Here is a 12,981-nt window from a genome sequence, read left to right as displayed (position 1 = left end):
TCCTTTTTCATAATGCCATTGTCTGCTTTTTATCAGAGTAATAGTGACCTCATAGAGTGTGATGGAAAGTTTTCCCACTTCCACTTCTTTTTGGAAGAGTCATGAAGGATTGGTGTTATGTATTCTTTAAATGTTTGGTAGAATTCACCAGTGAAACCAGGAAGACCTCGGCTTTTCTATTTATTTGTTTGTTTGTTTGTTTGTTTGGCAGAGAGAGAGATCACAAGTAGGGAGAGAGGAAGGGAAGCAGGCCCCCTGCTGAGCAGAGAGCCCGATGTGGGACTCGATCCCAGGACCCTGAGATCATGACCCGAGCCGAAGGCAGCAGCTTAACCCACTGAGCCACCCAGGTGCCCTGAGACCTGGGCTTTTCTTAGTGGGAAGTTTTAAAATTACTAATTCAATGTCTGTTCATCTCATTCTATTCTTATTTTCTCCCCTTGAGTTGGTTTTGGTAGTTTATGTCTTTCTAAAGTTTTGTTCACTTTCATCTAGGTTATCGAATTTGTTTGTCTGTAGTTGTTCATAGTATTTCTCTATAATCCTTCTAATTCTGAAAGGTTGGTAGCAATGTTCCATCACTGATTTTAGTAATTTGAGTCTTTATCTGTTTCTTTTCAGTCATTCTAGTTAAAGGTTTGTCAACTTTGTTGATATTTTTAAAAAACCAACTTTGGGTTTTATTAGTTTTCTGTATTGTTTTTCCTATTTCATTAATTTCTGTTCTAATATCTATCACTCCATCCATTTGCTTGCTTTGGGTTTAGGTTGTGCTCCTTTTCTAGTCTCTTAAGGCAGAAGTTTAGGTTGTTGATTTCTTTTTTTCTATCATAGGTGTTTACAGCTATACATTTCCCTCTAAGTATTACTTTGGCTGTACCTCTGGATATTTGTTTCATTTTCGTTCATTTTGAAATTTTTTTTTTAACTTTTTAAAAACTCCATTTGCACTCTGTATTAGGAGGTATCACATAGGCAATGCTGCAGTAACAAAATCCTCTACATCTCAGGGACTCAGCAGAAGTGAGACATGAGTCCCCCTCGGACAGGACACCAGTCTCCGTAAGTGATTCTCATAGGCTCTCCCAGTTCACTCTTCTGTCCCAGGAAGCAGCCGTGTGGTCTTGTACAAATTTTTAGTAATATATATTTATGCCTATAAAGTTGTAAAATGGCTTTATAAACCTGCTCAGTAGGTAGCATACTTAGTGATATTCCAGAATTTTTTACTGTACCTTTGAATACTATATGATCTTCCTTATTGGAATTAATAACCACAATACCCTTATCACATGTGGTAATTCTGGAGTCACGTCATATCCAATCTCTCTTTTTTTTAATTTTTTAGTTTTTATAAACATATATTTTTATCCCCAGGCGTACAGGTCTGTGAATCGCCAGGTTTACACACTTCACAGCACTCACCATAGCACATACCCTCTCCAATTTGTGACGACGTGGATGGAACTAGAGGGTATCATGCTTAGCGAAATAAGTCAATTGGAGAAAGACAACTATCATATGATCTCCCTGATATGAGGAAGTGGAGATGCACCATGGGAGGTTAAGGGGGTAGGAGAAGAATAAATGAAACAAGATGGGATTGGGAGGGGGACAAACCATAAGTGACTCTTAATCTCACAAAACAAACTGAGGGTTGCTGGGGGGAGTTGATAGAAGGGGGGTGGGGTTATGGACATTTTGAAATATTTTTAAATTTCCCTTGTGATTTCCTCTTTGACCTATTGCTTATTTAGAAGTATATTGATTAAGTTTCACTTATTTGTGAATTTATAAATTTCCTTGTTATCAATTTCTAATTTTATTCCAAGTGGTTAGAGAATACATTTTGTACAATTTCCATCCTATTAAAATGTATTGTTTAATGTCTATCATATAATCGAAGTAATATGATCAACCCCTCACCATATCTGTTAACAGAAGAAGAGGAGAACCCTTTTTTGTGGGAAAATAGCATCAACTGCCTATCTGTATGGTTCTTGAATACACAGCATCTATCATACTGTAAACATTACTAGACATGTGAGAGAGGCAAGAACATGTGACTGATAAACAACAACAAAGACAATAGGGATGGATCTAGAGGGTATAATGCTATGTGAAATAAGTCTGTCAGAGGAAAGACAAATACCATGTGATTTCATTCATATGTGGAATATAAAAAACAAAACAAACAAAAAAAAAAAAAAGAAAGAATGAAAAGAAAAGACAAACCAAAAAAACAGACTCTTGCCTAGAGAGAACAAACTGATGGTGACCAGAGTGGAGGTGGGCAGGCAGATGGATGATGTAGGTAAAGAGGATTAAGAATACAATTAACCATGATGAGCACTGAGTAACATATAGAATTGTTGAATCACTAATTGTATAGCTGAAACTAGTATAACACTGCATGATACCTATGCTAGAATTTAGAAATACAGAGACAATAGAAGCTGACTGATAGATAAGCTGGATATTGAAGTTAAATAAAGTCTTTTAAATAACTATTATAAATATGTGAAAGAAAATGGATTAAAAAATGGAAAATTTCATCAGAGAAAGGGTATTTATGAAAATAAAATCAAGTGCATGTTCTAGAACTAAAATTTCTGAAATTAAAACTTACTTAGCTCTTTGGACACAGAAGAAGATAAAATTAGTGAATTCAAAAATAGCTCAATAGGAAATAGCCAAAGTAGTGAAAAAACTGAAATAAAAATATGAAAAGAACAAAGTATAAAAAACTTGTCAGAAGGCCAGACCTATGAATAATTGGATTTATGGGAAAGGAGAAAGAAAATGGGGCAGATGGAATATTTGAAGAAATATGGCTGAGAATTCTTTTTTTTTTTTCAAAATTGGTAAAAGGTATCAATCAATATACAGATTTGAGAAGCTCAGTAGACACCAAAGGAATTATAACCTTATTATAATCATACTGCATAAAACCAAAGCAAAGGATAAAAATCCTATAACAAACCTAGCTTAAAAACCCTGATATAAAACTCAAGAAGGATATTACAAGAAAAGAAAGGAAGAGGACAGATCTCATGAATATAGATAGAAAATGTCTACACAAATCATTAGCAAATTGACTCACATTTAAGTAGCAATATATAAAAAGAATGTCACATCAGTACAGAGTAAGTGGAGTTTACAGTCATAAGATTCTTTTATTGCATAGGAAATTGTGAAAGTACTATATACAATAGACTCCATCCAGTAAGTTAAGGTTGAACATTATCATTGTAAGGGAATCACCAATGTATTTAAAAAGGTGTAACTAGAAAATTATTGTGGGAAATAAACGGATTAATAAAGAAAGAAGGCAAGAAAGGCAGAACAAATCAGCAAGGAGATATGATAAATAAGAAATAGGGGCGCCTGGGTGGCTCAGTGAGTTAAGCCTCTGCCTCCGGCTCAGGTCTTGATCTCAGTGTCCTGGGATCGAGTCCCACATCTGGCTCTCTGCTAGGCAGGGAGCCTGCTTCCTCCTCTCTCTCTGCCTGCCTCTCTGCTTACTTGTGATCTCTGTCTGTCAAATAAATAAATAAAATCTTTAAAAAAAAAGAAAGAAATAGTAAAATGATGGACTTAAATCCAATTATATTAATGATTACATTAAATGTAAGTTGACTTAATACTCACCCTCAAAAAACAAAGATTATTAGCTGGAATTAAAAACAAGACCCAAGAATATACTGTTTTTAAGAACATCAAAAGATACAGATAGTTTGAAAGTAAAGGATAGGAAAAGACATATTATGCAAACACCAACCAAAAGAAAGCTGTTGTGTATATATCCATATCAGCCAAACAAAACTGAGTCAAGGAGTGTTACTAGAGATAAGGAGGAGCATTTCATAAAGATAGAAGGGTTAACTCAATAGTAAGACATGGTGGGGCGCCTGGGTGGCTCAGTGGTTAAAGCCTCTGCCTTAAGCTCAGGTCATGATCCCAGGGTCCTGGGATCGAGCCCCGAATCGGGCTCTCTGCTCAGCAGGGAGCCTGCCTCCTCCTCCTCTCTCTCTCTCTCTCTCTGCCTGCCTCTCTGCCTACTTGTGATCTGTCTGTCAAATAAATAAAAATCTTAAAAAAAAAAACAGTAAGACATGGTAATTCTAAATTTATAAGAGCTCAATATCTATAAAGCTATATAAATGGACAGAATTGGAAGGAAAATAGGTCAATCAACGTAAAAGTTAGATGTTGTGATATACTTACTTCGATATCTGGCAGACATACAGCCAAAAAATTAGTAGGGAGATAGATTATTTGAAGAATGCTGTTAACCAGTGTGACTAAATTGACATTTATAGAACACCCTTAAAACTTTAGAATATGCCTTCATGTCCAATTAACACATGTATCAAAATCAATCATATTTGGGAATGCCTGGGTGGCTCTATCAGGTAAGCCTCCAGCTCTTGACTTAAGCTCAGGTCAGGATCTCTCAGGGTCATAATAGCAAGCCTCATGTTGGGCTCCACACTCAGTGCTGAGTCTGCTTCTCTTCCCTCTCTCTATCTCTGGCCCTCCCCCTGCTCGCTCGCTCTCAAATAAACAAATAAATCTTTTAAAAAGAAATAGATCATATCCAGATTCTAAAGCAAGTCTTGACAAGTTTCAATGGATTAAAATTGTATAGAGTTTGTTGTCTAACTACAGGTGAATTAAACTGAAAATAAACAATAGGATAGTTAGAACAAGCCTCAGAAGTTTATAATCCTTATAATCAATGGACCAAAGGAAAAAAACCACAATGACTGTTAGAAAATATTTTGAACTGAACAATAACATGAACATAATGTATCAAAACTTGTAGGTTGCCACTAAAACAGTGCTGAGAGGGATTATTATACTTTTAAATGAATATGAATATATTAGAAAAGAAGAAAGGCTGAAAATAATTTGAGCTTCTGTTTTGTGGAGCTAATGAAAGAAAAATGAAAGTAAAAGAAGGAAATAATAGAATGAAATAGCATATACAAAGATATACAAAGGAGAGGGGCACCTGGGTGGCTCAGTGGGTTAAAGCCTCTGCCTTCGGCTCAGGTCATGATCCCAGAGTCCTGGGATCGAGCCCCACATCAGGCTCTCTGCTCAGCGGGGAGCCTGCTTTCCCCTCTCTCTCTGCCTACCTCTGCCTACTTGTGATCTCTCTCTGTCAAATAAATAATAAATAGAATCTTTAAAAAAAAAAAGATATACAAATGAGAAAAAAAAAGAAAAATTTTATTATTTGAAATTAATTCACAATAAGATGATTAAGAAATGAAAGAAAAAAATAAAACTGACCAGTATCACAACTGAAAAAGTAGACATGGCTATAGCTCCTTCAGATTATTAAAAATGTAAAATTATGATGTTATGAAAATTTACAGCAATAAATTTGACAACATATTTTAAATGAAACTTGCTAAAATTGATATAAACAGATTAAAAATCAAAATGTCATATTATAACCATATGAGATATATCCAAGGAATGCAAGGTTGGTTTAACATTCAAAACTCAATCCATGTAATTTATGTATTAACTGAATTAAGGATGAAATCCCTGTGATCTTAGCCTAAGTAGAAGCACTTGATAGAATTCAGTACCTATTTATGACAGAAACTCTCAAAAAAATAGGGATAGAATGAACTTGACCTAATCTGATAAAAGCTAAAATATTCATGGCCAACGTCATATTTAATGGTAAAAATTTTGAGCACACTTTTTCCCTGAATCCAAGAGTAAGACAAAAATGATATACCCTTTACCACTTCTACTCAGCATTATATGTGGAAGTACTAGCCAGTGCAGTTAAGTCAAAGTAAAGAAGTAAAATCATAAAGATCAGAAAGGAAGAAATAATACCACATTTATTCAGAAAAGATATGATAATGTACATATAAAATTCAAAAGAATCCATAATTAGAGTTAGTAAGTGAGTTTATTAGCAAGATCACTATCCAAAAATCTATTAACCTGGTATAGGTTTTTCTGTATCTACTTTTAATTTTACTGTGGTAGTATGTTTTAGGATTTTCTCTTATAAACATCCTTTACCTAGATTTTTTTCATCCAATCTGAGTTTCCATCTTCTTGGTTAGCATTATTTGGATATATTTAGATGTTTTCTGCTACTTTGTTTTATTCTTTCTATTTACTGGTTCTCTACTTTGCTTCTCCTATTTTTCCTTTCCTGACCTCAATTTATTAATTACTTTGTTTATAAAATTTATTCATTTAGAAGTTATATGTTCTAGTTATTTCTGGTGATGACCCTTAAATGTTTAACTTACAAATTTGAATTTTCATAGCCTAAAATTAAGATCTAAAAAAAAATTTATATTAAATTAAGATCTCTACTGTTCTCCTGAATAGTACTAAGACGTTAGGATGCTTTTACTTTTATCACTCTGTCCTACCTTACATTCTATTTTCGTCTACTACTTTAATTTCACCTTTCTTTTATAACCCCCCCCCCAAATTAACCATTGCCAATTTTTACAGTTGGTGTTCTTTCATGCATTTCCCTTCTTCCTTCTAAGTTTAGTTTTCTTCTTCCAGAAGCACCAACCTTGGTTGCTTTTTCTGCAGGGTTCATAGTTAAGAAATTCTCTCATTTCTTACATTTGAAAATACCTCTATTAGTCTTGCTGGGTACAGGAAATCTAGATGATAGTTATTTTCCCTCACTACTTTGAAAACGTTATTCCATTGCCTTCTGGCTTCAGTTAATAAAAAGACTGCTGCTGGCCCAACAGTTTCTCAGGGCAATGTGTTGTTCACTTTTGCCTACTTTTTTTTTTTTTTTAAAGATTTTATTATTTATTTATTTGACAGAGAGAAACCACAAGTACACTGAGAGGCAGGCAGAGAGAGAGAGAAGGAAGCAGGCTCCCTGCTGAGCAGAGAGCCCGATGCGGGGATCGATCCCAGGACCCTGAGATCATGACCTGAGCCGAAGGCAGCGGCTTAACCCACTGAGCCACCCAGGCGCCCCCACTTTTGCCTACTTTTAAGATTTCCTCTTGTCTTTGATGCCCTGCAGTTTCACTTTGATGTGGGTCAGGGTATTGATTTCCTCTTGTCTTGCTCAGAGCCAAAATATATGTCTTTTAACAATTCTGGAAAATCCCAAGCCAAATCTGGATAAATTATTCAACTTCTCAAGATGTTATTCCTCCCCTTGAAATTCTACAGCGTTTCCTTCATTTACTGACAGTATTATTACTTGGCCCTGTCTCACTGTCCCCTGCAGCTGTCTGTGTTTTCAGTTTCCATATCTATATGCCAGGAAAGCCCCATCACTCAGACTGGTGATCCTATTTTTTTGTTTATAGCTCAGCTTTATTATCATCTATTTCCTGAAGCCTCTCCTAAAACCTTTTCTTCCCCTTAATCACTGTGCATCTACTCTTTCCTGCTCATACACCTATCTGTTGATTGCATTTATGTATTTATGTGTAAATCTCCCCCACTAAATTCCAGCTTCCAGTGGCAGTTCCTTTTGTATTTACAGAATCAGGCAGTTTGGGCACCATAAATGTTTGCAGATTGAATGGATGAATGAATCAAGAAAATGAAGGTAAACACTATCTACCTCATAAGGGTCTATAACAACTAGGTATATACCATATGAGAAAGCACCCAGCAAATAACAAGTGCTAAGCTCTTGTTCGATTTAAAGGCAATTTATGCATTATTTTGGTGCTGTGGGTTATGTGCCAAATTGGTTGTTACTTTAAATTTCCTTATTCCATATGGCATAAAGCAGAGTTCTGAGTGTTCTTTGATCATAATGAAGTACTTTTTTTGGTTTGTGCCTTTTCTTCCAATTGCTATATTTCTCAGAGCATTAAACACACACACACACACACACACACACACACACACACACACCCCAAACATGGGGTTCTATGAGCTGCCTATAGTTTACCAGCTATTACATTCTGTCCTGAAACTCACTGCATCTGTAAATGCTCTTCTCTCATATAGCTAAATAGCCTTCTCCTCTTTAGTTTGGCGTCTGCTTTAATTTTACCTTACGAGATAGGCCTTTGCCTGACCCTCCTCATAAAATAGAAAACTTCAGCCCCACTCCCATTCTCTATCCCCTTTACCTGCTTTATTTCTGGAACCCTATACACCTGTCCACAAGTAAAATATACGTTTACCTCTTTTATTATTATCTGCCTATCCTACTAACATAAAACTTCTTAAAAGTAGCAATTTTGTGGGGCTCCTGGGGGGCTCAGTGGGTTAAGCCTCTGCCTTCAGCTTGGGTCATGATCTCAGGGTCCTGGGATTGAGGCCCACATCAGGCTCTCTGCTCAGTAGGGAGACTGCTTCCTGCTCTCTCTTTGCTTGCCTCTCTGCCAACTTGTGATCTCTCTCTGTCTCTGTCAAATAAATAAATAAAACCTTTTTTAAAAAAAGTAGAAATTTTGCTTTATGCCTAGAACAGTGTCTAAAATACAGTAGGTGTTCAGTAATTATTTATTGACTAAATGTGTCAATATAGGTGTACTGATTCTCATCAGTAAAGTCCTGGGGCAACAAAACCCAGATGCCATACAGCCACTCTGGGCATGGAGGTCTTCAACATTTCTCTTGATCTGGAATGAGATTTCAGAATTTGACAATCTTGTTTTTCCTTGAACTGAATGCCTACAGCATGATTTCATCCTGAAAACTAAAGACATCACTTCCCCTCCTGGCAGGCACCTAAACCAAGTTCTGAGCTGGCTGTGTACAAAGCCCGTCTGTTCTCTCCTGGTTTAAAGACAGTGGCAGTTCCTGCCTGCTTTTAGCAAGCTTTATTTTGCTTTCTGTTTTCTTTCACCACTCAGGGACAATTTACATATCTTTTCTACCCATTTTATCATTTTGATCTTGGCAAGAGCTTTTAATTAATACTGTGTGGAAAGTACCTGCTTACATAGAAAGTACCTGCTTACAATGTCTGCAAAAAAGAAACTCTTATTATTTCACAGACACAAGCATCTAAAGCTGTAATTCATTTGTATAATTCATTTCTCATTGTGAGAGAAAGGTCCAAAGGGGATAACTACTCGCTGAAGGCCACATAACTAATTTCTGCCACGGAAGTGGGTCTCAACACCCACATCCCCCAATTCTCAATCAAGTTCTTCACAGTTTTATGCCATATTTTTCTTTAATACATTCATTTATGTTTTCTCCTACCACCTACGCCTTAACCTAAAGCCCCTCAATACGTATCTCACTGCTGTGTGTCTCTGTGGCATCAGATGCCTTACCTCAACCTTCAACTATCAGACTGCTGTCTTGAATTTCTGGGCATCATCAAGCTTCTGTCTTCAGATTCAGCATGACTGAAAAGAATGTGGTCTTTCAGCACAGCTGACATTCTAAGGTCAACTTGGTGGCCCAGGAAAATACATGGCCCAAGAAGGCTGACACAGCTTACCTCCATTTGAGGGAGAGTTAGCCTCTTCCTGCCCTCCCCAGCCAGGGATGTGCTGCCCTCAGCTCACTGCACAGTACCGCCCATCAGATTAGCCGTGAACAGGGCTCTGCTAATATGGTGGACACTTAGTACTCGCCAGTAAAGGTAACTGGGGGGGAAGAGAGGGGCACCAGCTGGATTTAGGACTGATGACTGGGACTATCATTGACTGGCAGTGCCTCCTAGTGGCCAAGGTTCCAAAGGTTTTCAACTGAAAAGGAGCCAGGATAGGCAGCCCACATGGCAACCTGCTTCCTTCTGAGTCTTGTTCCCACCTGTTTTTATTTTGTCCAGCCCTACTTCATACAGCGAGAATTCACTGCTGGTCAGACCATCACAAACATGTCTTTTCAGTATTTTCTGACTGAATTCCCAAACATGACCATGATGATGAAAAAAATTTGGGGTAGGGTTGGAAATACAAATCTAAAAACATCACTACATTCACTGGAGCAGGTCAGTTTGAAAAGTGCTTTGTAATAACTTTTTTCCTTCCTGTCAGCCCCATGGGAGCTCTGACACCCCTTCTTCTTGTAGGAGATTTCAGCTGCCCAGAAGTGCCAAATCATCCTCCTGGTCTCATTCTTATTAAGCTTCCTTAGTAATTTCAGTTATGTTACAGACCAATAGAGAGAAGCTTGGTTTCTCTGGAAGTTTGCATTTTAATTATACATATATACATAATATCCCAAAGATCACATTTTAAAGTGTATACTCTTCATAAAATGAAAGATAAATCATAGCTACAAGCATAACCTTGAGACTACTCTCTTTAAGTCCTTGCTGATGCAGGATGTGCAAATGTTGGTTTGGGTCTGGCAAGGAACCTCTTTGGGAACTGTGGAAGAATCGTGAAGACTCCATTTATCCTCGAGGGAGAGAGAAATACTTTATAAAAGATTATGTCGTGCCACAACGAGTAAAATGGGGACTCTTCCTTCTCTATGCCCCTGTAGTTCTGAAGGTATCCTCTGGCCCCATGTTATATTTTGTCTCCCTAAGGGTCCTGCCACTAGGACTGCCTTCCCCAGACAATGTCCAAATTCGAGTCCTTTCTCTCTGTCTCTACATGTTGCTCATCAAAATGTACCTATCCCCCCCGTCCATTCTCTCAAGTTCTTGGTGTATAATCTGAAGTATATCATGGTGAGATTTAAATAGTAGGTCACCGCCCACTGTTCTCCTCCTCCCGTTGACATCTGCATTGTAACTGGGGACTTGAGTCTCTTGACTCACGGGTTTGGAAACCTACTTTCTATCTCCCAAATGATACACACAGCCCACCTCCATCTGCCCCCAAACACTTAATCCCAAAGATGATGCTGTTGAGGCATCATCTTTGAGCAAATACCCTTTGCTTTCCTGAGTTCTTTTTGGATGTCTCCACAACTGACCTCCTGGAGTGCCCATGCAGTGATCAATAACTCCACATGCCAGAGTCCAGGGCTTTGCACTGGAGCCTACAGGCACCGTATTCTGATAGGTATTTATTCATTCCAACCACAAACTGAGCTGGAGAAGAGGGGCAGCAGGAAAAACACTCAAGACCTCCTGAGCAGCAGGATTCTTTACAGTGATTGTGGCTTGCCAACAAAGGTTTTGGATAGCCATAGAACATTCCAGAAAGAGGAAGAGATCTGGCAATTGCTTGGAAGATGCCAGGCACTTAAAATAAATCAGGGCCAGAATGTAAAGAAATGGAGAAGAGAGGTGAGTGAGCAATGGGGACAACGGGGAGGGTTGGGTGGAGGGGGGCATTCTCCTGAAAGCCATACATTCGTACTGCCATCACCTGCGTCTTACCCAACAGGTTTCTTAGGTGTCTCAGAAATTTCTAGAATATGCGCCCTGTGTCAAGAACTCCCTGGAACGGTCCAAGTGCCGCACTCTGATCACCACCCTTGGCACTTTTGCCCTCCTCTTCTCCCATCTCCCCACACCTTGACCGCTTTTGTGCCTTCTGGGTTAGAACTGGCTCCGCCACATCCGGGGCCGCCCCCCAGGACCGCCGGCGGAGCCCGCGCTCTCGCGTCGAGCGGCGGCCCCAGCCCCGCGCGCGCAGGCAGCCCCGGGGCCGCGCCGCGCTGATTCGCTGCAGCGGAGACTGCGGCGCCCGCGACGCGCCCGCCCCTCGCCGCGCGCCGGCTGGTGCAGCCTCAGTCAGTCTGCAGCCGCGCGGCCACCGCGAGCCCTGCCGCTGCAGCCGGGGCGCCGACCCTGAGTGCCAGTTCCGCGCCCCCGAGGACAGCAACGGCGAGCCCCCCAAGCCCGCAAGATGCAGGCCACTGCCGACTCCACCAAGATGGACTGTGTATGGAGCAACTGGAAAAGTCAGGGTATTCTATTTATTTCAGTAGTGCATGCCTGCGGTGCACGGGAACCCCGGGACCCGGACTCGGCCATTGTGCAGCATTTCACCTGTGGGACCTATGCATGCTTCATACCCGAGAGCTTTCTGTTGGGGGGAGTAAACTTGTCATGTCAAAAATCAACAAGGATGGTGTTTGGATTCTTTTCCTCCTTTTTTTTTTTTTTTAAATCCCCCACCCCCACCCCTTTGTTTTCTTGTTGTAATGCTAGAAATTTAAATAATGCATCAGTTGCCTCCTCCGGGAGTTCTTTTGGCATCCGTTGATTGTTCAGTACTTGTTTAATCTCTTCTCAGCCCCGGAGTTAAAATGCTTTCTTATTGTTCCATGCATCCCAGGCCATTTAATTTCTGAAAGGTTGAAATCTCTTGATACAACCATTAAGTGAGAGAGCTCTAGTGCATCCTTTTGAGAGGGACACACCCATTTCAGGGTTGTTATTTGTGGTCACACAAAGGAGACTGGAAATGCAGACTAGCTCTGGAAATCCTGAAAATATGATGGCGTAGCCACATATTAGGATGGTTCACTTTGAAATATTTCAGGGTTTTTGTCTGTCATTTGGGTGACCTGTAACTACTATTTATTAAGAATGGGTATCTGCGATACAAATAGAGGGGAAATACAAAGCAGTGCAAAGTGCCCTCTGATAGAACAGATTTATTTTGAAACAGTCCATATTAGCACTGGGTGTGGCCACCCTCCAGCCTCGCTGGGATTGCTTTTCAGCCATTTTTATTCAGCCTTATACTTCACACATCCATCTCTCCTTTGTTACATTAAGATTCCCTCCTTCACCTTGCTCAGTTTGAGATTATGAGGAGAAAGAGAGAATTTGGAAGAATGAATTATGCGTGCTGAACTCGGGCATTCATAAGATGAAGTGTCTTTTAATCTTTAACAAATAAGGTTCTGAAGAAGGCGCATTTGGCTTAACCTGAAGGGTTGCAGTGTTCCTCAGGGGACCAAAAATACTCTGGAGCAGAAGCTGATTTTTTTTTTTTTTAATCTGGCATCTTCCCCTTGTCATTTTATACGACAGAAAGAATAGAATGGCTTTTCATCTTTAGCGCCCCTGTAAGGTTTTTCTTAAGTAAATTTTTTAAGCAAAGATAAAGTAAACGTGAA

General features: G+C 39.3%; 1 protein-coding gene across 2 annotated transcripts in view; it reads left to right on the top strand.

Annotated features, from left to right (window-relative positions):
* RTN1 (reticulon 1) overlaps positions 1-12,981 on the top strand; it is a 218,138-nt gene that overhangs the window by 180,331 nt on the left and 24,826 nt on the right. The window contains exon 1 of one of the 2 annotated variants that reach the window (XM_059373322.1): positions 11,613-11,820. The exons of the other annotated variant lie outside the window; for it this stretch is intronic. Coding sequence (XP_059229305.1) covers positions 11,760-11,820 — 61 coding nt within the window. The 5' untranslated portion in view covers positions 11,613-11,759. Of the gene's footprint in view, positions 1-11,612; positions 11,821-12,981 lie in introns of those variants that run through there. 2 annotated transcript variants of the gene reach the window in all.

The sequence above is a fragment of the Mustela nigripes genome, chromosome 13, assembly GCF_022355385.1.
Source record: "Mustela nigripes isolate SB6536 chromosome 13, MUSNIG.SB6536, whole genome shotgun sequence".
Lineage (NCBI taxonomy): Eukaryota > Metazoa > Chordata > Mammalia > Carnivora > Mustelidae > Mustela > Mustela nigripes.
The sequence above is the reverse complement of the archived record's forward strand: the minus strand, read 5'-3'. Positions and strand labels throughout refer to the sequence as shown.